This window comes from Emydura macquarii, unplaced genomic scaffold (assembly GCF_026122565.2).
Source record: "Emydura macquarii macquarii isolate MOO-44397 ecotype Brisbane River unplaced genomic scaffold, CSIRO-AGI_Emac_v2 contig_1253, whole genome shotgun sequence".
In the NCBI taxonomy this organism is placed as follows: domain Eukaryota; kingdom Metazoa; phylum Chordata; order Testudines; family Chelidae; genus Emydura; species Emydura macquarii.
In genome coordinates this window covers 95975123-96001246 of record NW_027131390.1, presented here as the reverse complement: position 1 = coordinate 96001246, position 26124 = coordinate 95975123, and the positions used below count along the sequence as shown (strand labels likewise).

The following is a 26124-nucleotide window of genomic DNA, read 5'->3' as shown; positions in this document are numbered from 1 at the left end:
CTTGTGCAGGTATGTTCTGTGATATGAAAATTTAGTTTTAAATTATGTACATTAGCATCATAATTCTCCCTTTTAGATGCAGGAATCTTCCTCTATGTATGTAAATGTAGAGACAGATCACACAATGGCCTGGTCTACATTGCCGCGCCATGTTGATGGGAGATACACAAGCTATGTACGCTCTCTTACCGCGGTGACTTCACTGTTCTGTGCCAATGGGAAATGCCCTCTGGTCGACACAGCATTACTCTTTTCTGGGGAGTGGAGTTGCTGTCCGTTTGCCGCAGTACTTCTGGGATTGATTGAGCAGGTCTTCACTGGCTGCTCAATCGATCCCAATGTGTCAATTCGTTGTGCCTGACGCAGCAGAATCAATGTAGACCTATCCAAAGCCGGCACTAGCAGAAGCTAGAACCCAAACTGATAAAGGGCTTCCAATAGCAGAAATTACCCCAATCGGTATTTGTGGCAGAGGAAGACACAAGTTTCTACTCTGCTTTGTGGAGCCAGTGTAGCTCCAAAAGTGGGCAGAGCTGTCCAGGGCAGCCAGGGATCTCCAGTGGAACTGCCAGCAGAATGTAAAGTTGCTCTCCCCATCCTCCTCAGGACAGAGATGGCAGGAAAAATACCACTAAGCCTCCCATAGTATGAATCTTCTCTGTTGCACAGCAGGCCAGCTCCACACTGTAGCAGGGGTCATTCTGGGCTTTTATTTTTCTCTATAATCTGATATAGACTCTATGGCACTCCTGATCCCCATCCAAACATGTGAAAAGAGTCAGGATGAAATAAAAATAAGTCTCTGACACCTCATGGTATCTTTACTTTATAAATTAAACCAGTTTAAATATGTGCATATTCTCTAAAAACACATGCTGTACTATTGTCTCAGGTGTGTTTCCAGGAAGAAGTGAAAACCAGGTGCTTTCTTCAGTGCCTTTAAGCACTCTGTATCTGCATTTTCCTACTAGCAATCTGCTTCCAATCATAGCTTCCCTTTGAAACCAAAGCATTTCAGGAGTTCTGTTACTAAAACATTATAATTTGGTGTCATGCCATAATTTTATATAGATGTGACACCATACAAAAAAGGATGGAGACAAGTTTATTTTTTGATCAATTGGATGACCTGACCCCTAGGTGGGGTGTCTGCCTTTTAAACAGAGGCAGCTCAGACCAAAGCTACTGTATTAAAAAAAAAATCCTGTTTCATTCATGTCAAGTTTAGACTTTTAAATTTAACTAGAAGACTTTTTTCAACACCATAATGTATTTCAACAGCTGCTTTCACCCAATTTGAAGACAATGACTCTCCACCTCTTCCCCTGCTTCCCCAGGGTCTGGGTCTTCTGTCAGGGAGCAGGTTTGATGCCAGTATCAAGACCCAAACAGAACCACCCTAGGATCTCTTCCCTTATGCCCTCTCCTCCATAGCAACTTCCTCTTATTTGGGAGAATCCTGGACTTGGATCTCCTCAAACCAGTGGGTCCTGGAAATTGTAAGCACTTCTATTCAGTTCCAGTCCCTTCCTACCTTTCCTCCCATACCCCATGCTTTTTTAAAGGAATCGTCTAATAAAAAACTGCAGAAATAAGAGGTTCATTCCCTCTTATAATTCAGATCAATAGAGGACGTGCCCTTAGAATTCAGGGGAAGGGAGGTTTCTTCTCATTATGCTCTCTTCACAAAGAAGAAAGAGTGTTGATGTCCCATTCTGGACTTTTGACATTTCAAAAAATTAATCTAGCATTTCAAGTCCAGGCTCTTGACTCTGGCTTTCATAATTCCCTCATTAGAGCCTCAAGATTGGTTCACAGCTCTGGACCTGCAAAATACCTATTTTCATGCATTCATGCAGGGTCCGGCATTTGGTCTTCCCACAACAATGAAAGTATTCATCAACTGCTTGGCATTCATAGCAGCTCATGTAATCCAGGTCTACACATAACTCAATAGCTGGCTGATCAAGGGAAGATCACTCCAACAGGGTACCAATTCAATTCATATAACCTTAAAACCTTAAAACTGTTTGTCGCTCTGAGCCTCAAAATCAGCACAGAGAAATCCACACTGATTATTTCTCAGGGCACAAAAAACGTAGTGCTTTGTCGACAGGAATGCATTTCCTGTTGGCGCAGCACAGTGGAGACAGTGCGCTAAAGGGAAGTTGCAAAGTCGACGGGAATTTTGCCGGCCGGGTAGACCAGGCCATAGTCTTGCAGAATCATAAAAGTGTAGGACTGGAAGGGACCATAAAAGGTGTTCTAATCCAGTCCCCTGTACTCAAGGCAGGACTAAGTATTATGTAGACCACCCCTGACAGGTGTTTGTCTAACCTAGTTTTTAAAATCTCCAATGAGGAAGATTCCACAACCTCCCTAGGGAATTTATTCCGGTGCTTAACTCTCCTAAAAGTTAGAAAGTTTTCCTTATGTCCAACCTAAACTTCCCTTGCTGAAATTTAAGCCCATTGTTTCTTGTCCTTTCTTCAGAGGTTAACAGGAACAATTTTTCTCCCTCCTCCTTGTAACAATCATTATGTAGACCAGGAGTGTCAAACATCCGGCCTGCAGGTCGGAACCTTTTTGGTCCAGCCCACGATCCTTTTTGGTCTGGGCCCTGGCGGCTGCCGCCAAAGGGTAGGACGCCGCGAGATTTCTCGGCGGTGGGTAAGACAAGGGTATGGCTCACTTGAAGTACATTTACTTTCAATCTGGCCCGCCATAGGAAGTGAGTTTGACACCCCTGATATAGACCATCTCTGACATGTGTCTGTCCAACCTGCTCTTAAAAATCAGTACTTCTTCCTAGGTAGTTATTTTCCATTTTGTATGTGTGCAACTGATTGTTTCTTCCTAAGTGGAATACTTTGTATTTGTCCTGATTGATTTTCATTTTATTTACTTCAGACTGGTTCTCCAGTTTGTCCAGATCATTTTGAATTTTAATCCTATCCTCCAAAACACTTGCAATCCTTCCCATCTTGGTATCATCTGCAAACATTATAAATTTACTCTCTCTCTGCCATTATCTAAATCATTGATGACAATATTGAACAGAACCAGACCCAGAACTGATCCCTGTGGGACTTGATGTGCCCTTCCCCTTTACTGTGAACCACTTATAACTAGTCTCTGGGAACAGTTTTCCAACCAGTTTTGAACCCACTTTATTGTAGCTCCATCTAGGTTGTATTTCCCTAGTTTGTTTATGAGAAGGTCATGCGAGACAGTATCAAAAGCCTTACTAAAGTCAAGATATACTCATCTACCACTTCCTCCCTATCCACGAGGTTTGTTATCCTGTCAAAGAAAACTATTAGATTGGTTTGACTTGATTTGTTCTTGACAAATCCATGCCAACTATTAATTATCATCTTATTATTTTCTAGGTGTTTGCATTGATTGCTTAATTATTTGCTCCATTATCTTTCTGGATACTGAAGTTTAAAGGACTGGTCTGTAATTCCCTGGGTTGTCTTTATTCCCCTTTTTATAGATTGGCACTATATTTGCCCTTTTCCAGTCCTCTGAAATCTCTCCAGTCTTCCATGACTTTTTGAAGATAATCGCTAATGGCTCAGATATTTCCTCAGTCAGCTCCTTGAGTATTCTAGAATGTATTTCATCAGGCCCTGGTGACGTGAAGACATTTAATTTGTCAAAGTAATTTTTAACTTGTTCTTTTCCTCTTTTAGCCTCTGATCCTACCTCATTTTCACTGGCAATAATTAAGTTAGATGTCCAAAGCTACTAAACTTTTTGGTGAATAACAGATGCTACTTCTGGACTCACTTGTGTTAAATCTGACAGCTTGAATGCTGTCTGGATGATGTCCATTGAAAAACTGTTCAGCTGAAGTTCAGAACATTTTGCTCCAAAGTAGGAAAACCCCAAACAGACAGATTTTTAAATGGCATAGGTTTGCTATTTGGGCATCTCAGCACCAGCTGTCCCCTTGACAAAACCCATTTCAGCAATACTGGACTGTCTGATAGAAAATCCAGATTGCTTCAAGACTATCAGCTCCATAGGGGCCCATCTAACAGCAATATCTGCACACTACTCTCCTAATCAGGTCCACACTGTATTTTTCCACCCAGCCATGGCTAGATTCCTGAAAGGCCTCATTTATGTTCTCCCCCCCAATTTGGGAGCGCCATTCCATTTGGAACATCAATATAGTATTAAAAGGTTTGATCAGTCCTCCCTTTGAGTCCTTTGCAAACTGTTCTCTATACTACTTATCCATGAGGACTGCCTTTTTGGTGGCCATTACGTCTGCTCGAAGGGTTGGGAGATTCAGGCCCTTATGGCGGGTCCCCTCTACATAGTGCTTCAGAAGGACGGGGTCACTCTCAGGCCTCATCCCAAGTTCCTGCCTACAGCTGTTCCATGTAAACCAATTCATTAATCTCCCAGTTTTCTTCCTCAACCATCAATCAACCTTGGGGAAAGATAAACTCCACACACCAGATATAATAAGGGCACTGGTCTTTTTACCCTGACAGGAAAAACACATTCAGGAACATACCTAAACTATCTATGGTCTTTGCAGTGAGGTCTAAGGGTCTGACAATTTAACTGGGTCTCCAATTATATAAGGATAGGTTATGAATTGGCCAGGTTAGATCCATCTATCCACTTCAAGCTCATTCCACTCAAGTTCAGGCAGCCTCTGCTGCCTGTTTGGAGAATGTCCCTATTTCTGAAATCTGTAGGGCAGCTACACAGAGCTCAGTCCACCCATTCACAATACACTCCTCTTCAGTAGAGGCTTCTAGATTGGATGCCTGCTTTGGTAAGGTGGTCCTGTGCAGTCACTGGTTAAGTAGGACTGCTATCCATTTCCAAGCAAACAGAAAACTTCTTATTAGTTACCATGAGTGGAATCTGCGCAGAAAATCACTTGAAGAAAGAACAGTTACTTACATTACAGTAACTGCAGCTCATCGAGAGGTGTTGTCCAGTGCATTTCACAACCGGTTCTCCCACTCCACTACTACACAGTCCTCTCCTCTCAAATTCCGTGTTGGCAAAGGACCTGAGGGATAATTGGGCCTGCACTGCCATTTTTTTCAGGAGGAAGGGGCAAAGACATCTATGACATAGGCACAATCCCAGCGGACCATGCTAGCAAAAAAAACCTCATCCCATGCACATGGGGTGCTTGTGAACCAAGAGTGGAATCCATGTTGACAACTCATCTCAAAGAATCAGAGAAACTGGGGTAGGGGTAATTTCCCCATTCTTTTTGTATGAAAGAGAAAAGTTTTTGCTTGAAAACTGTCCCATTTTCACTTGAAATTAGTTCCCTTTTTTTTTTTAAATTGTATATCTAGAAAACTCTTCTGTGAAAATGAGCCTATTTTCTAGTTCATGAAGAAATGTGAAAAGCCTTGTATTCTTCATCTAAGTGTATGCCTATACGGCTGCTGGGATCATGCTTTCCAGCACAGATAAACAGATTCCTACCAGCTCCAGCAGAGCTAGTGCAATACAAATAACAATGTGGCTGGGGATAGCACAGGCAGCAGCTCAGGCTAGCCACCTGAGTACAAACCCACTCGGACCCCCTGAGGACATGCTTGGGCGGCTAGCCCGAGCTGCTGCCTGTGCCATCCCCAGCTGCATTGCTATTTTTAGTACATAGCTTGAGCAGACCTAATAAGTGTTTGTCTATCTGCTCCCAGCTGCAGTGTAGACATACTCCATGTCTATATATTATCCATCCATCCCCCATCACTGTAGTTTTTGAGCAGCTCACATGCAATGAGCAGTTCATCTTTAATGCGTATGTGAGATAGGGAAGTATTATTAGCCTCATTTTGCAGATGAAAAACTGAAATAAGTGAAGCGACTTGCCCAAGGTCACACAGGAAGTCTGTGGCTGAGGTAGGAACTGACCTCTGGTGTTCTCAGTCCTAGTGACTGAAACACAAAGATAATCCTTCCTCTCTGGTAACCTATATAATGTATATAAACACATGTATGTTTGTCTGTACTACACTTCAGAGTACTTGTCTGGCAATTCCTGAACTATGATTGACTTGCAGCAAACTTTTTGTCTTCCTCATCTATTCTGATTGCCAAATTGGCGGATAAAGTCAAAATAAGTTTAAAGGAAACCTGAAAGACTCCACTTGCCTGTCTGATCTTTAATCAGCTGAGACTCTCCCTGTGACATATATTCAGTAAAAGGATCTAGTGGATAAGAAAGAATCTACTCTCAGATTTCTGGATCACAAAAATAAATAAATGCACAAAGGCTTGCAAAGTCCTTGCTTTAACAAACTGGATTCATCCTTTTCTCCTGATTATTCAGAGTGACCATTTCCCATCTCCCATAAAGGATTTGCATCTTGAATGGGCAAACATTTGTTTGGCCTCAGTGGATTTAGGCTTACATGGTTAACAACCCAATAAGCTTCAGATAAGCTTCTGAATTATGGAGTCTTTAACTAAACTGAATTTCCAGATCTTTTGAGTACCACTTCTCAGGACTTAAAACACACACACTCTTTATTCCATATTATGCTCTCAATGTATGTGAATATTCATTGTAACCTTCTTCTCAACTATTATTATGCAAAATCCATGCACTATAATTGAAGAGAATTGTATTTGCATTCCTTCTTTAAATTCAGTTACATTGTATACGGTACTTAAACCCAAATTACTGAAATTCCCCCAAGGCAGTTCCCTGTACTATAAGTGTGCAGAATCTTCATTACAAGTGAAAATTTTGACAAGGCCTAACACAGTTTATTAATAATAATGCATGCTATGAGCTGTATCTTATTACTATTCCACTGAAATGACCACTGTGCAACAGATATGACCCTAAACAGATCACCCATGATTATAGAGCTCTGGAAGTGAGGGTGAAGGAGTCAGGGACACAAGTTGTGTTCTTGTCCATCCTCCTGGTTGAGGGTAAAGGCCCAGGCAGGGACATAGCATCCTGGAGATTAATGCATGGCTGCACAGATGGTGTCAATAGGAGGGTTTTCGCTTCCTCAACCATGGGATGCTGTTCTGGGAAGTAGTCTACTGGGAAGAGATGGTCCACCTGAACAAGACAGGGAAGAGCACCAACCTAGCGAGGAGAGTTTTAAACCGGGTTTAAAAGGGGCAGGTGGAAAAAGCCCACAGGTAAACATAAAAAGGTGACCTTAACAGACAACTACATGTTGTGGAGGACATGGAAAACTACAGTAGGGCCATAGAAGCAACAAGAGTGAAATCAATAGGGGAATCTGCTCAACCTCTTAGATATCTATATACAAATGCAAGGAGTATGGGAATAAATAAGATGATTCTAGTGGACTGTATTAGTACATAAGATAAATTATGACAATTGGCATCACAGAAACTTGGTGGAATAAATCTCATGACTGGATTATTGGTATTCCTGCCAGGAAGGACAGGCAGGAGAAAAAAGGGAATAGGTGATGCATTGTACATAAAAAATGTATACACTTGTACTGCAGTCCTGAAGGAGATGAGAGCAAGACCAGCTGAAAAGCACTGAGTAAAGGGAAAGGGGAAAAAAAGAGGGGTGACATCATGGTGAGGATCTACAATACACCACCAAATGAGATGAATGAACCATTTCTAGAACAAACAATAGAAATATCCAAAACACACCACCTGGTAGCAATGGAGGACTTTAACTATCCAGATACTTGTTTTAAAAATAATACAGCAAAATACAAAATGTCCAATAAGTTATCGGAATGTATTGGGGGTAACTTTTTGTTTCAGAAAGTGGAGGAAATAACTAGGGGAACAGCCATTTTAGACTTTATTCTGTCCAATGGGATAGAACTGGTTGTGAATCTAAAGGTGGAAGGCAATTTGGATGAATCAGATCATGAAATGATAGATTTCATGATTCTAAGGAAAGGAAGAAATGAGAGCAGCAGAATAAGGACAATAGACTTCAAAAAAGCAGGCTTTAAAAACTCAAAGTATGTAAGGTCTCAAGGAAAGAAAAACTAAGGGATAAAGGAGTTCAAGAGAGCTGGTAGACTCTCAAGGTAGAGTTGCCAAACATCTGGGATTGTCCTGAAGTTTTCAGGAATTAATCTTTAATTAAAGATTATGTCATGTGATAAAACTGCCAGAAAACCTCCAGGAATATCTCCATCCAAAATTGGCAACCCTATCTCAAGGAGACAATATTAAAAGCACAACCGCAAACTATCCTGATGTGAAGGAAATATAGGAAGAACAGTAAGAAGCCAATATGGTGCCATCGGGAGCTCTTTATGATCTGGAAATCAAAAAAGGAATCATACAAAAAGTGGAAACATGGACACATTGCTAAAGAGGAGTACGAAAGAACAGCATGAGCATATAGAGACAAAATCAGAAAGGTTAAGGCACAAAGTGAGTAACATTGAGCAAGGGATATAAAAGGCAATAAGAAGAGGTTCTATTAATATATTAGGAGCAAGAGAAAGACGAAGGAAAGTGTAGGTTCTCTACTTAGCAGGGAAGGAGAGCCAAATATTAATGACATCAAGAAGGCTAAGGTGTTTAATGTCAATTTTGCTTCTGTTTTAATCAAAATGGTTAACTTTGACCAGATACTTAACACAATTAATATTAACAATTAGGGGGAATGAATGTAAGCCAAAACAGAGAAAGAACAAGTAAAAGAATTTTAGGTAAGTTAGATATATTCGAATCAGCAGGATCTGATGAAGTTCATCCTAGGGTACATAAGAAATTAACTGAAGCGATCTCAGAACCATTAGCAACTATCTTATGGAGGATGGGTGAGGTCTCAGAGGACTGGAGAAGAGCAAATAGTGCCTATTTTATAAAGGGGAAAAAAGAGGACCTGGGAAATTATAGACCAGTCAGCCTAACTTCAAAACCTGGAAAGATCCTGGAACAAATTATTAAATTATCAGTTTGTAAACATCTAAAATATAGTGGGGTTATGAGGAATAGTCAGCATGGATTTGTCAAGAACAAATCATGCCAAACCAAACTTATATCCTTCTCTGACAGGGTAACTGGCCTAGTGGATAGGGGAAAGCAGTAGTTGTGATTAATCTCCATTTTAGTAAGGTTTTTGATACTGTCCTACATGACATCCTCATATGCAAACTAAGAAAATGTGGTGTAAATGAAATTACTACAAGGTGGGTGTACAACTGTACTTACAGAGTAGCTATCAATGGTTCACTGTCGAACTGGGAGGGTGTATCTAGTAGGGTCCCACAGGGGTCAGTCCTGGGTCCTGTACTATTCAATGTTTTCAGTAATGACTTGAATAGTGGAGTGGAGACTATGCTTACAACACCAAGATGGTAGGGCTTTGGAGAACATGATTAAAATTCAAAATGACTTTGAAAAATTAGAGAATTGATCTGTACAAACTCAGAGGTGTGTTTAGTTTAAAAAAAAGAGAACCAACTGTACTTATATATTTTGTAAATTACACTCAATAAATAATTAGGCATTAGAGCTATGTGAATAACTGTATTTTTAGTTTATTGATAATTCCAAAAATTAGGGGCAAAATCATTTCAGGGTAAACAAACTGTTTTGTTCAATCCAAAATTAAATGTTTCAATTACATTTTGAGCTTTTTTTACATTTTAAAAAATAAAATTGAAGGAAACATCAAAATGAAAATTCATTTCAAATTCAAGAAATTGAAACTTTTGTTTATAAATGTCTACATGAAACATTGCAACTTTTTTTGAATTTTGGGTCTGGGAGGGGAGGTTCTCCAGCTTAAACAATTTGGCAAACCTGACACAAATTCATGAAACATTTTGGTATCCCTAAATCTTCATTATTCTCCAAAACATGTTTGAAACTAAAACTTTTGCCCAGTCTATACAGTCTAATGTAAAGCAAGTGTGATGTTGGTAGACCAGGTGTCAGCTCATGTCAAAGCCTTAGGCCAATTCACTTTTGTATTAGTATAGATCAAAATGATTGTTAAATGTATAAGTGTGTATTTAGTGTTTAAACTTCATGGGCTGTTACTTGCATTGTTTTCACTCATCTGTATCCTGTTATAATGTAGTAGCAAACATTTACATTGTGTATACCCCTGTAACTAAATAACCCATCAAATGAGAATTTTACCCCTGTAAAATGCAAATGAAGAACTCTAACAGAAAAGAGCTAATTTCAAAGCAAATGGTCATTGTGTGTGATGACTGGAGGTCAAAGACTCAAAATGCATTCCACACTCTCTGTCATCAAAGGAAAAGCCCATGTAGGTAGTGACATTGGCAGCTTCCATCCGACGAAGTGGGTTTCTACCCATGAAATCTTATGCCCAAATAAATTTTTTTAGTCTTTAAGGTGCCACAGGGTTCTCACTGTCAGCTTGTTTTCTGTGAGAAGAAACTATAAGAATGGATTCAAGGAAAGATCCTTTATCTCTGGACTGTTTGGACTCTTATAGGGAAGCATACCAGATGCAAAGCAGAGATCCCCAGAGACAATCTGGGTACCCAGAAAAGAATTTTGGGAAACTGGCAGTTTATTACATCACTGCCACCATTTGAAGTTACAAACTGACTCATCTTTGCATATATTTTACCTGCTTTAACATTCCAAGATCTCATTTCCCTTTTTTAACTAGTAAAACTTTAGTTAGTTTACTAAAGAATTGATTGCCAGCATTGTCTTTGGTGTAAGATCTATAGAACCAGCTGAGCTGGGGTAAGTGACTAGTCTCTTGGGCCTGAAAGCAACCTGATGTGGTATGATTTTTGGTTTAAGTGACCTTTTATCACAAAGTCCAGTTTGTCTGGGTGGGAAGATAGACTGGAGAGTCTGAGGGGACTGTCTGTGACCCCATGATAAGACTGGTATAGTGATCCAGGAGTTCAGATTTGTCACTGGCTTGGTGAAATCTAATTATAAAACACACTACCAGTGTGAGGTGTCTGCCCTGTTTTCTGACAGTCTGCCCTGAGGTAGGCGCTCATAGTCATGAGCCACTCCAGGCAGCGTGACAAGTATTCTGCTACATCATAAATATGCTTTTCACACTTTTTATCCCAGATTTGGAATTGAGATGCAGATGGGAAACACCCAAAGAAGCACATATACCAAAGTGTAAAGGGTAGCTGCTAGGGTTTTACTCCCAGATGTTACTCCCAACAGTGAAATATGCTGATATATCAAAAAATGATTGATATTATTTAGAATGCCTTGGATATGATAGGTTTGTATTTAAAGTGTTTGTGATATAATTCATGACAAATGTTGCCAATATCTGTTTATGATGTATGTGCAGAATTGGATTTTTAATAACATAAGAATGGCCAGACAGGGTCAGACCAATGGTCTATCTAGCCCAGTATCCTGTCTTCTGATAGTGGCCAATGCCAGATGCTTCAGAGGGGAATGAACAGAACAGGTAATCATCAAGTGATCCATCCTGTGAGCCATTCCCAACCCCTGGCAAACAGCAATCCCTGTCTATCCTGGTGGATAGCCATAGATGGACCTATCCTACATGAAATTGTCTAGTTCTTTTTTGAACCCTGTTATAGTCTTGGCCTTCATGATATCATCTGGTGAGGAGTTCCACAGGTTTAGTGTGAAGAAATACTTCCTTTTGTTCATTTTAAACCTTCCGCCTAATAATTTCACTTGGTGACCGCTTGTTCTTCTATTAGGAGAAGGAGTAAATAATACTTCCCTCTTTACTTTCTCTACATCAATCATGATTTTATGGACTTCGATCATATCCCCCACTTACTCGTCTCTTTTCCAAGCTGAAAAGCCCCAGTCTTATTCATCTCTCCTCATATGGAACCTTCCCATACCCCTAATCATTTTAGTTGCCCTTTTCTGTACCTTTTCCAATTCCAATATCTCTCTTTTGAGAAGGGGCGACCAGTTCTGCACATAGTATTTAAGATGTGGGCATATCATGGATTTATAAAGAGGCAATACGATATTTTCTGTCTTATTATCTATCCCTTTCCTCGTGATTCCCAACATTCTGTTAGCTTTTTTGGCTGTCACTGCACATTGAGTGGACGTTTTCAGAGAACTATCCACAATGACTCCAAGATCTATTTCTTGAGTGGTAACAGCTAATTTAGACCCCATCATTATATGTATAGTTGAGATTATGTTTTCCAGTGTGCATTACTTTGCATTTATCAATATTGAATTCCATCTGCCATTTTGTTGCTCAGTCATCCAGTTTTGTGAGATCCCTTTGTAACTCCTTGCAATCTGCTTTGGTCTTAACTATCTTAAGTAGTTTTGTATCATCTTCAAATTTTGCCACCTCACTGTTTACCCCTTTTTCCAGATCATTTATGAATATGTTGAACAGTTCTGGTCTAAGTTCAGACCCTTGGTGGACATCATTATTTACCTTTCTCTAGTCTGAAAACTGATAATTTATTCCTACACTTTGTTTCCTATTTTTTAACCAGTTACTTCCCTCTTATCCCATGACCCATGACCACTTACTTTGCTTAAGAGTCTTTGGTGAGGGACTTGTCAAAGGCTTTCTGAAAATCTAAGAACACTATATCCACTGGATCTCTCTCATCCACATACTTATTGATTCCCTCAAAGAATTCTAGTAGAGTGATGAGGCATGATTTCCCTTTACAAAATCCATGACGACGCTTCTCCCAAAAAATTGTGTTCATCTATGTATCTGATAATTCTATTCTTCACTATAGTTTCAACCAATTTGCCTGGTACTGAAGTTAGGCTTCCTGGCCTGTAATTGCCGGGATCACCTCTTGAGCCTTTTTTAAAAATTGGTGTCACATTAAGTATCCTCCAGTCATTTGGTAGAAAAGCTGATTTGAACACACTCATTACTAGTGAGTATTCAAACACCTTGTAAGTTTTTAAGACAATGGGTTCTTTGCAAACTATTTGCTGTGGTGATGCCTTCAGCTATTGCCTGTTGATTATTATGCATGGTTAGCATGATTGATCACTTAAGTCACATGGTATTGTTTGTTTTTCTTGATTGGATGACAAACACTAAATACATAGAGTGGACACGTCTGGCCTAAATAGCAAATATCCAGTGTGTGAATGCCTTTGCTGTTACATGAATACAGGCATTCAAATGAAAAACAGCCTTTTTTTAAAATCTGAGCAAACCTAAAAACCTATTACTGTGAAATCCTGCAGAAAAGTGAACAAAAACGGGTGTTGACATGGCTGAATTGAAAAGTAATTCAGAATAAGTAAAATGTTCAAGAACAATCTCCCTCATTTTTCACCCCCTTTGTTCATCACTGAATGTCATATGATGCAGTAGGCTGGCTATTCTTTCAGGAAAGAAGAAATTGCTTTGAGCATGATTTTTGTATAATAAATAAATGGAACAATAAAACGTATGTTGCAATTATAGAGAAACTCTTATAGAAGAATCCCAATATTAAATTATTTAAGCAGCAGAATAGCAATGTGTGAGGTTAGCTACTATTAGTATTCCCAATTGACAGACAAGGAAACTAAAGCACAGACAGGTTAACAAGATATTAAGTGACTTGTCCAAGATCACACATTGAAAGAATGGCAGATCCAAAAAATAGAATCCATGACAGTTGTGACTTTTAGCCATGTGCCTTAACTACTAAATCAGACAATGAACCATCTTTAACATTTATTTCCATATGAGTTACTTGAACATATACATAACCTTAGGTTAAGTCTTAACTGCCTATGATTCTGAAGCCTTTGATACAGTGTGACTGTTATTTGGCTTTATGGCTGCATGTTAGTCTGTTCTCATCCACTGGTTGTAAGAAGAGAGATGAAAGTATCTATACACTGTTTTTCACAAGTGTCTCATTATCTGGAGAATTGCAAAGTAGGATGTTTCAACACTTTATTTTTTGTAGGATTGTTAGTAAAGGTATGAATAAGCGCTGAGGTCTTCTCTGTCTGACCAAGGAAATGCAACCTTTAGAATAATTGGGACAGTCCTTATTAAATATTTAAATAATTGAAATTTCAGAATGTCTGTGTATATGGGCAGAATATATTTCAACATACTCAAGAGAATGTGAAGATCCTCAGTTAGTGTCAAATCTCATGCTCTTCTTGGGCAACATAAAAATGTAATAAATCATAAACCATAGTATAAGACTCCTCTCTCAACTTGGCTCTCTCTCAGTTTCTCTCTCTAGAACCAACTCTGTTCTAGCCCCTTAGTTTTCTCTGTTCAGAGGAACTCTCACCTTCCTTATATCCCAGGTTCAAGTGACAAAGCACACCTACCACACAAGTCAGAAGAACTTGTGCAGTTTTATGCAGGGCACTACCACATGCTAGAAATATGGGTTGATAGAATAGTGCTCTGACAGTCTTGTGGTAAAATCTTGTGACTTAGGCGCTTTGGAATATTTTACCATACATTTCACGTTCTTTAATAAGCCTTAAAATTTGGTTCATGTTACCCTTCTGAAAGATAGATGTAACAATTAAAGTAATAAAGCAAAGAGTTTTTTGGGAAGGAACAAGAAGATAAAAACATAACTATGGAAATGGAAAACCTATAGAGTAGAGGTGAACACCTGGAGAAAGTAAGGAAGAACTTACTGAATTATTTATTTATTATTTAAAATTCAGATATGCTGAATTATGTAACAATAATAGATTGCCAGCATTTATAACTCATAAAGACAGAACAAAATACTTAGACATAGATGTTGAAAATATAGAGCAACCACTTGTTAGATTTTTTTAATATGTGAACAATAGAAAAGCCACCAATACCTGATACACCTTCATGATAGTAACAGTTCCCTCTCCATTCTGGTCTGGGAGTCCTTGATTCTGCAGTAGATTTCTCACTGTCTCCTCCATCCTGAAGAATGAAAATATTTTAAAGGTCAGCAATCTGTATGTGGATAAAACATAGTGTTTAGGGTCAGCTAAAGGACAAAATACATCATTTCACTGGCTACTACCAAATTAATATTCATAGGATGTCCTGATCTTGGAACTCTCTTAGCTTTTATACCGGAGCCTATGGTTATCACATTTAAAGTGCTACTTTACCTTTTAAATATGTAGGGTAGTGAGAGCTTCATTTTTCACTGAGCTACAAAGGGAGTTTAATAAACATCAGACAGCATATGTAGCCAACAGGCATTAAAAATGATGTCAGTGTTGTAGCAGCAACAGAATGATAAAATTAGTACCTTTTAAAAAAAATCATTCATAATTTTCCAGAAAAGTGAAATAACGCAACATCTTGTGAGTACTGCTGCATTTCTAGTCAGCTGTGCATAACGTGGACAGTTTATTCCCAAAGAAAATTCCTGGCATTGACTCCCTTACTCCTCATTTATGTTACAGGGTCATTAAAATAAAATTTCTTAAAATTTCCCTATTCCACGTATGTTTGGTTTCCATTCAAAGAAATCATCAAAACTAGAGCTTTGTGAAAATGTGTCAGTTAAATTTACAAGCGTGTTGATAATTCGCCTTTTGAAGGATTAAAAAAGTGGGTCTATATTACTCCTCCCCACTCCCACACAAAGAGTTAGGAGCAGAAATGGGTTGGCCAGTTGATCCCTAGAATTTATAAAGGGGGTAAGGGGAGCAGGCCATGTGGCTACACAAAAGGCATCAAAAGGTCAGTCGGGCAAAAGGCCACTGAGCCCCTTTTTAAAAGATGGTTAAAGCAGAGGGGGAGGAGGGTTGTATTGCAGTTTTATATATAATAAAACTATTCATTTGCTGGTTTCACACAATTTTGCCTTCAGTTGTGTGTTTGTAATATAACGGAGACAGAAAAACTATTCTCCTTCTTTATGTCAGTCCAGTACGATCCGTGGCATCCTGCGGCCACCAAATTAGAAGTTTAATATTAAAGCAATAGCAGTGGGAGTGGGATCCTTTATGGTCTTGCTGCAAAAAGCAGGTGAGGTGGGCTATTACTCATGAAATACCACCAATTAAGTGAAAATATCAAGATATAGGACTAGGGAACAAACTAGTTGGCCTTGAAGGCTTTTGAGGTGTTTGGGATGAAGTAAAAGCCAACTTGATTTCCTTCTGGAACTGAGGGTCAAAGATGGGCTATGCTGCCTAACAAAGTTCAAGTCAACTCAGCCAGAATGTAGAGAGACTAATTTAAACATAGTTTTGTGAATAGGTGCAGTATGTTCTTCATCCTAGCACAGCAGTGCTAGCTAGTGTGGAGCGGGGTAGAGTGTGAAGACTAGAATCATGGCTCATTCTGCCATAGAGGAAAAAGACTCCTTAGTAATCTCTCCCCCCACTTATGTCCCATGCAGGGCTAGCCACAGTCTGGCACTATAACCTCATGAGAGTTTGATCAATCTCAGCTCAGACATTAAAAGAAGGAATGCTTGTACTATTATGCTGGTAGGTATTAATGGCTGCCATCAAGCATGCCTTTGATCTATCTGCAGTCACAGAATTTGTTGAAGCTGATGGGCATGCTAGCTACTCTTAATTCAGGCTGAATGGAAGAAGCAATTGAGCTCCTTTATTGAGTAAGATAGCATGAGATAATGGAAGCCACTCTCCAAGGCACTAGGCCGCATGCAAGGCTAATCATAAGCTAAGTCTTGTGGGCCTAGGGGGTTCCATGGGAACTGATTGCTAGTGCAGGGACTGGGGCTTTAATTGGTTGCAGCTGTGCTTGGGTGTGTCAGAAGCAGAAAACAACCAGAGAACTAGAAAAGCTGTCATAAGTGTGGCACTGATAGGGAGCAGACAGAGCTCATTGCGGTACAGGACTGGCTGGAAAAGCAGCCTTGGAAATTATGAGTAAGTGAACTGCCTGCTACTGTTTGTTCCTACTGAGTTCAGAGAAACAGGACTTTGTAAACATTCTTTGTATATAAACACGACTGCACCAAAGAAATACCTGACTCTCTTAATTAAAATCTATTCCTAATGGAAGTAGGGCCCAAATGTTGGCTAACGCTCAGGCCAAGGGGCAACAGTACCATCCTAATATAACCTCGGTGCACTTGGCTGTTATTCCAGTCTTTCAATCTGATCAGAATTCATGGTAGTTAATAATGTAATGACAACATTCCTGCTTATTTAGTTCTCTCCTTTAAAATCAGCCAGCAACATCCTGCTTCCTAAGAAGCAGGCATTGTGACCCATTCAGCCTAGTCAGATGCCCAGTGACATTTCACTTATTTTTATCATAATTTTTTTAGTTGATGTGAATGTTTCTGCATTGCCAGAATGCACATGGAATACTTGGACCATCTGTTGACCAAATGTGAATAAGAATAAGCCAGCTCTAATCTCCACTGCAGACAGTGGTACATCGTTTTTCAGTGGCAGACTGGAACCATTTCTGCTCATCGGCTGACCTTAATCAGAGCCTTTTTACTCATAAGGCCAAATCCTTTTGGCTTCATAACAGAATCCATAAAAGAGGACTTGAAAAATATTTTAATTCCTAAATTGTGAACCCCTAATTTTTAAAGCTATTATTATAGCAGGGTCTTTTTCTGATATATATTTTATAACAGCATGTAAAGCCCATGCAAACGAATAAACACATTTAATTAGGAAACAAAATAAGGGACAGATCCAACTCTCACTGAAGTCAATGGGAGTTTTGTCATTCACTTCAATGTCAGCAGGATCAAGGCCAAAATTGTTAATGAAAAATGATGTGAGTGCAAAAAATCAAACCACCTATGAAAAAGAATCGTGAAGAGCACTTTAATAGAGGTCATTTGTTGCAAGATAGTTTCTTAGCCTATTTTCTGTGCGCAGACGATTAGGTGGACTCTTCTGGATTGCTTTCACTTGTGTGCATGTATGTATGAAGCAGAAACCCATTTTGTCTAACAACTTTGTGGGACTGAATGTACAATGTTCCTTGTGGAGTATACTCCTTCTAGCAAAACTCCAATTTCCATTGGCAGAACAAAATACAGAGTCTGACAAACTCATCCACCTGACAGGCAGAGTTGTTCTAACCGGACGTTAAATATAGGTTTTTTGTTTGTTTGTTGATATTAAGAAAGGTAGAAAGAAAAGTTTATTTGTAATACTGATTCAGCATGTACAATGAAATTTACTTTAGATTCCCAAAAGTCCTGAGTTCCCTTTAATAAGGTATCAGTAGAAGGGTACAACAAGGAGCAAGAATAAATAAACTTTTGCCAAAAAGGCAAGTCAAATACCCCTAGACTCAGCTTTACTGCAAAGTTTGTCAGGCACTACCGTTGTGGTTTACAAACTGCTATTACTAGCAGTCCTTTTTTATTGGAATCTCAAGTCTTCCATTTTAGGAGGACTTGCTTAACAAAACATGCTGTACCATAATAATTTAATCTGCTTCTAATTTACTACAGCATTAATAGAAGTTAATTATGATATAATAATCTACTATAGTTTACACAATTAAAGTATATGCCAGTAAAATGTAATGCATTATTTTAAAGTTTGCCAGACAACCCCCCCCACTCTCAAAATCCAGTTTGAATAATAGCCTCTTGCCCCCAGGATTTAGTCCTCTAGTGAGGCTTTCCCCTGGCCAACTTTATCTGGGAGACACCATATACATTTTGAACCACAGTAACAGTGGATGAACTATATAGCTATTAGTCATATCTGATGATGACTTCACAGCATCTTGTGTGTGCTCTTGTGGCTACACAGTCTGATCTGAAAGGAGCAAGGTCACAGTAGATGTCATATAAAAATGTTCCCATTGAAAACTTGTCATGATGCTTGGCCCTTTTTTCAATCAGTTTTTCACTGATGTCTTTTTCAAAGTGTTTAAAAACTTTATTGATAGTTGCTCTCCATTCAGGTCTGCCCTTTGCTGTGTCTTCCAAGTTATTAATATTTATGCTGTGTGCTTTGAGATTCTGCTTAAGGGTGTCTTTGAAGTGTTTAACTTGGCCACCTTTTCCATAAAGGACTTTTTTTCAGAATTCTACCATCATCCATTCTGACAACATAACTTGGCTATTTAAGCTGAGTGTTGATAATTATTGCCTCAATGCCAATTGCTTTTTGTCTTTTAGTTATGTTAATGTTTGACACTTTGTCTTGCTGATGGACCTTCAGAATAGAATGAAGACAGTGCATGTGTAATTTTTCAAGTTGCTTGATGTGTCTGTTGTAAATTCTGCACGTTTCACACTGATGTAAAAGGATGCTATAACTGATGCACTAAATATCGTCAGTTTTATAGACAGTTTGATGGTATGGTGGTTGAGTATCCTATGACAAATTCTTCCAAAAATCTAGCTTGTCTTTCATATTCTGTTTGATATTTCTTGATCCAGGGAACCATCATTTGAAATGGCACTGCCAAGGTATGTAAGGTGATAGAAGTTCTTTAACTGTATGTCATCAATGGTGATGTTTTGCTCAGTGATAGTGGTTGATGGGGCTGGGTGGAAGAGAACTTCAGTTTTTTCCAGGCTGATGGTGAGTCCAAACAGTTTAGTTGCCTCTGAGAACTTGTCAAGGATAAGCTGTAGGTCACTTTTACTATGACTATGTAGATCACAATCATCCACAAAAAGGGCTTCACATATGAGTCCCTCAAGGCCTTTTGTCTTTAGAATCATAGATGATTAGGGTTGGAAGGGACCTCAGGAGATCATCTAGTTTAACCCCCTGCTCAAAGCAGGACCAACCCCAACTCAAAGCAGGACCAACCCCAACCCAAAGCAGGACCAACCCCAACCACAGTAAGCCTTTGGAGACTAAAGAGTTTTCCATCAGTTATATAACTTATGTAGATGCCCTTTGGAAGTTGTCAGTTGTGCAATTCAAAAAGGCTGCGAAGAAGAGACCAGAGAAGACTAGTGCCAGCATGCAACCTTTTTTTACCTTTATATTGGGGAATGGCTTAGAGAGGCTACGAGCTGAGAGTACTTAACCAATCATGTTTTTATGGAATTCATGTTAATGAATTTGGGAGCGGGGGGAACAGCCACACTTTTATAAAATTTCCCAGAGGCCGTTTCTGCTTACAGTTGAATGCTTTTTTTTAGATCAGTGAAGACAGCATACTGTCTATATTTTGTTCAGTGCATTTTTTCTTACTTTGTTTTGCAGACTAAAAGTTACACCTCCCCTTTAACCTACTCTCTTCCTTCCCAGGATCCCATAAAAGAAGCCACTTACTTGACATGATTCTTTACTAGTTTCTAATAGAGTTGTCACTGCCAGTTAAAAAAAAATTGAATTAATTTCTGGTCAATCTGAAATCTTTTTTTTTTTTCAGAATTCTTGGCAAATGGAAAAGTCAGAAAAAAATTTGTTTTGGGTCAAATTAAAAGCATTAACTTTCCCTATTGTTAGAGCATTTTCCTAGGAGTTTCATTTTCTTTTCAGGGCACTATACTGCTAAAAAAAATATGTGCATTACAGTGCCATATGGGACAGAGCCCATATATACACAAAACCCATTCAACATTTCAGATTGGAAATAGAAATCAGAAAGATAGAGAGAAAGAGAGAGCGAACACAGATATAATTTGTCTTCTCTTGGGTTCATCAGTACTAGCTTGCCAACTGGGAACTGTCAGGTCTGCTGCATCACCACTCAAAACATTCCATCTCAGGCTCTGAGCAGCTAATTCAGCCCTGCAGCATTCCCCGAACGGTAAATAAAGACTTCAGTATGCACTCTGGTCTACCCCTTAAAGCTTCTTTCACATCACTCCACCTTCAAAAGAAGCAATAGTAGCATATATTCATTTATTATTTGATATCCCAACTGACATTAGGGTTCCATCATGCCAGGCATTGCAATATTATGTATATATATAGCACAGTATATATAAAACTCTTGTCCTGAAGTAGACAAAACCACAAAGGATGGGAGTGGAAGCAGAGGCATAACAATGTAATGTAACTTGCCCAAGATCACAGGTAATGCTGGGAATTCAGAAGTGAAATTTTCTAGTCCCATTGAAGTTAATGGCAAAACTCTACTGACTGAGACTAGTCCAAAGCCTTGTCCATTGGAGGGAGTTATTTTTCTCCCATTAATGTGTTTTAGATTTTAGGAAAATGTACACATTCTTGTTTATTATAAATAAATACAAATACAGATATAAAGAAAGCTTGTCCTCAGGTCAGTTTTACTTTATGCTTTTAAATTTGATCTTCATTCATACAACATGCACCACATATAATTACACAGTAGGCCAGGTATCTCAAAAAATCAAAAATACTGAAACAAATTATACATCCTTGCTGTAAAAGTAGATTGCTAATTTTTAAACAGATATCGTGTATATTTATAACATAATATATTATATAGTTTTTAAAATTTAGTAAAACTATTTTACTTTTTAAAAAAAAAAAGCAGTTTGGCACTCAGAGATTGCAGGCTTTAATTCACTCATGGGTATGTATGCCGTTTAAACCCAACCAAAACTGCTAGTTCTCACCAAGAACATCTGGTATGTGTGGACACAAATTTCTGTGTGTTTAATATGAATAATGATGGTGCTGTGTGGAACACGACAGCTTTTGAAAGAAATAAGTGGATACAAAGAAGTGCAAGATGAAAACTAGGTCTGCTATCAATAAGTATTTGTGGAAATCCCCTGAATGTGAACAAGCTATTCTCATGTGTTTTCATATTACATTACATGTGTCATGAAATTTTCAGGCTCATGCTATATAGTTTTCTAGTCTACACACAACAGTGCTATCCACAGAACTGCTAGCAAGTGGAAACAAGCAAGAAAGAGGGAGGGTATTTTATTCCAACAGGAATTACCACTATCTGTTATCAGTCGGTTAGTCTCCTGCAGAATTTTCTGAGGCTATAAAAAGGCTTCTCATCTCATAACAGAGAAAACATCACCTATGTTTGTTTGACTCCAGATGATTGTGTACTCAAGAATTATTCTTTACAAGGAACCATCTCTATTCTATTAATAACTTCCTCTTATCATGGCTCCAACATTTCCAAAGGTCCTGTGATTTTGAAGTATTTTTAAGGGCTAGAGAAATTCCCTCTGAAGCTGGATATATATGGTTTTAGGACAGATTTTAGGAACAGGCCAATAATTAATACTACTACTAATAGTACTTTTCTTTTCTACAGTGCCTTTCATCCACGGATTTCAAAGTGCTTAAGAGTCATTAAAGACTAAATTCTCCCACTCATGTACTCATGTAAGGGACAGTAGGAATTGCTTCTGTATCTGGTAACAGATTTGCCCTCAATTAATTATCACAACACCCCTTTGAGTACTATTATACCAGAACTTTTCTAATTAACACAAAGGACTGGGAGATCCACTGCAAATTATTAAATTTTGCAAATCAGTAAGTGAACAAACAAAGAAGCAGAGATGATGCACCACAAAATATACTTTATTCATTCAAAATGAAGTGTATCAGAAACGATAATAATTCACTGTACACTAGGAAATATGATGTAGAGTTTGTAAAAATAAGCAAGTGATATGTATGCAAGCAAGTATGTATAAAATCTTTGCCGAGAAGCGATCAGAGAATGATGGGGTTTTATGCATGCCAATTACCGTGTGTGCAGGTTAGCATAATTCTACTGTATACTCATTTTACTTGAGAAAACTGAGGCTCAGAGAAGGAACTTTCTGAGGTACAGTTCCTCTGAGAAAAGCTCCCTCATCCCACACATACTCCTGGATGATGCCCCCAATGTAGAGCTGTGCTTTAAAGCTACAATTGAGACCAGAGATGAGAAATGATTAGTGACATAAACGGGATTTCTCTTCTTCTAAAAAGTATCCTCCTTATTCTACAAAGTTTTACTAATATGGATGATGGATTTAATAATTTCTCTACACACAGTAGCATAGAAATCTAAACTTCAGGTATTAAACTTCAGGTAGTTAAAAAAAAAAAAAAAACAAGAAAACAAGTTGTGCCAGAGATGTAAGAAAAAGCAGACTTAATTTTAATGCTTTTAGTCTTCACCAAATTCTAGCAATATAGCAAAATGGTTGAGCAAGTAATAAGTAGTTAGAATAATGGTCTCCAAGGGCTTAATTATTTTATCATGTTAGGCAGCAATAGTCTCCCTAAAAATGATATTGACAACTCTTCTACAACCAAGCCATTGATAATGAGGCAGTAAAAATACAGCTTCTATACATCATGACTGAATATACCCTGAAGATGGCTGAAATAGCTTTATATAGATCATACAGGCCTGGGTGCTGATGTACAATAGGTGTACAATAGGTGCAGAATTTAACTATTTGTGGAATTAACTACAAAATAATTTTATAGTCAATATTTTGTACCTAACAGTTCTTAATGCTTCACATTCCAAGCACTGAGGCCAGGCCAAATCACATTATACATTGTTCATATCTTCCTAATTGTGCTGCTTTGCCACAGCCATTATCCTATTTTATCAGCCAATAATGGAAAAAAGAAAACCCATATTAGGCTTCAAAGACCAAATTAATCTCTGTGGTAACCCCATTGGATTCCATGATATTTCCCTAGGGATGAATTGAACACAGTGCTTTTAAAATATTTACCATTGTAATTAAAAAGAAATCGCTCTTTAGTATAATATTCTGTACAAGTTTGCAGCGTCTTTGGTTGAGACACTTGAAAAATTAATGAAAAATATCTAGTAATTGGTAATTGTGGGTCAGATGCTACTGCCCTTACAGTGAGTAGTACCTTACTCTGGAAGTAGACCTATACTTACAGCGCTTATAATGATTAACACACAGAAAGAGGGGAAACCAGACTACGTGGTGTTCTTCAGAGGGCTTGAATTGAGATGCTATAGGAAGGATGCTGGCAATTTATTTCTGTCTCCTGTAGAGAGGGGTGAAAAGCCCTGAAGAATCACACTCCCTGGATCAGGCCCACCCAGGAGCACAGCAGCACGGCAGACCAGGATATAGCAGGGTAGGAGAATAGACAGACATTGGGTGGGGGAGAGAAGTGGAAGACAAAGAGATATACTAGAATGAAAGAGATCTAAAGAGAGAGAGAACGAAGGGGAAGGTGGGAATACTGAGAAGAGGAGGACAAAAAGAAACTTGGGAACCAGGGAAGAGAACAGAAAAGGGAAAGAGAAGAGAAGGAAAATGTAAAAGAGATGGGAGAACTGAAAGAAAAGAGTATGACAGTACAAGTGAGATAAAAGGAAAGAGAAGGAATGGAAAGAGAGAAGAAAAGCAAGGAAGTAAGAAATGGAAAGAGAAAACATGAGAACACCCAGATACCTTTAAGGCTGAAAAGGGTTCTGTTATTTATTTGCAGCATGTTTTATTATATTTCCTTTGCAGAAAATAGAGAGTCAAGAGGCTGGGGAGTCCACTCCAATGGAAAATCATTTGGGTGGATGGTGGGGGCGGAGGAGGACTTTTGGCCTGATTGAAGAGACAAAGCCATCCCGTCACTTACTCCCTCCTCTTCAAGCACTTATTCTTTAAGCATCTTTCTTCAGCGCAGCACGAAATACATTTTCAAACTGCTGTGTGGGTTTTTAGCCATGCAGCTCCCATTGAGTTTAATGGGAGTCCTGTGGATGAACCTTCACTTGGGGCTTTCAAATTGTACTCCAAAATATCTAAACAACATACCATTTGAACATTTACTTGCTAACTTGTCATATGACATGAATGAAGTAAAACAAGGACAGAAGAATTTTTAAAGCTATATAATTTTGTTTTGCAATATGTATTGGGAAGCTCACCAGGGTTTAGTTAAGAGGAGATCTTTCTCCATATAAATATTTAACACAATCTTATCCAACTCTAGGATTTAGTTCTCATAGTGATTAAAATAAATTACTCACATTTGTTTTTAAATGGGGAACATAAATCAACCCATGCTGCATTTATCTGCGAGAGGAAAGATGGTCCAGTGGTTAAGGCACTAGACTAGAACTTGGGAAACCTCTGCTCAAGTCTCTGCTCTGCCACAGACTTCCTCTGTGACCTTGAACAAGTTATTTAGCCTCTGCTTCGGTTTCCCATCTGTAAAATGGAGATAATGGTAGTTCCCTGCCTCATAGGGGTGTTGTGAGGATAAATACATTTAAGATTTGAGGTACTCAAATACTAAGGTAATGAAGGACATGAATGTACCTGAGATAGATTTATTCAGTTATGGCAAGAATGCAGGGCATTCACTTCCCAATCAAAATGCTTTCATCTTCTTCCCTGTAGAGGAAGGGGTCTTCCTCATGCCTGGGACTGAAAAACATGTCAGGTAGTTCTGGAAAATTTAAACCATCACTGACCATGTTCTTCCTGTTCTACAAACAGAAGACAGTCTGTAATACTGTCATATTTCAGGAAAACTAGAAGATTATTCAAAATAAATCTAAGCAGGTACAATTTTATCTGATGTTTACATGTCCAAGCATTTGATGATCAAATTCTGATACTCTTATTCATGTTGAGTAGCAACATTTCCATTACTTGTGAAGTAAAGGTACTATTCAACATGAGTAAGCATTGTTAGATGGCGGTCTTCAATTAGTTGCTAATGAAGAAAATGGGTGAAATAGCGTGCATAACAACACATCTAAACATGTGTGGCCAGATCCTCTATTGCAGGCAATGTAGCTATGCCAATTTGCACCAGCTAAGAATCCAGTCCATGAATGTTCGGGGAAGAAAAAGAAAAAGAAAAAAGGAAATTGGCTTACATTGGAGCTATTTCACTAGGCTGCTGGCAGACAATGGGCTTGATACTTTAGTGTATAGACTTGATCACACAACTAACTCAGCCAGTGCCCCCGCGTATTTATGTAGTTCACATCTTATTTACATAACTTATAGTAGCATGAAAATGTAGGAATACCTGTGTCATGTCTAGATTTGTGCCAATTGCCTGTGCTTAGATGGCTAGAAAGGTACCTTATATCAGTGTGGCTTATAACCCTTCCCATATGGGAATAATTTATAATATCTAAACTTCCATTGGTATTCCATATGGGAATAAGTTATAATGGCACCTATATACCGGTATAATTTTGACCACATTAGGGGGTGTTGTACATCTATAACTAGACCACTATAGTTAATACAAGGTTTGTGTGTAGACAAGCCCTACACTCCTTTGTCTAATTATCTTTCTGGATAACCAATTTAAACTAAGGTTTGCAAATTGTGGAATATATTTAACCAGGTC

General features: G+C 38.6%; 1 protein-coding gene across 2 annotated transcripts in view; it reads right to left on the bottom strand.

Annotated features, from left to right (window-relative positions):
• The window catches only part of NCKAP5 (NCK associated protein 5), a 567200-nt gene that overhangs the window by 184938 nt on the left and 356138 nt on the right, over positions 1-26124 (bottom strand). For both annotated transcript variants that reach the window (XM_067549546.1, XM_067549544.1), the window contains one exon: positions 14755-14845. In XM_067549546.1, coding sequence (XP_067405647.1) covers positions 14755-14845 — 91 coding nt within the window. The remainder of the gene's footprint in view (positions 1-14754; positions 14846-26124) is intronic.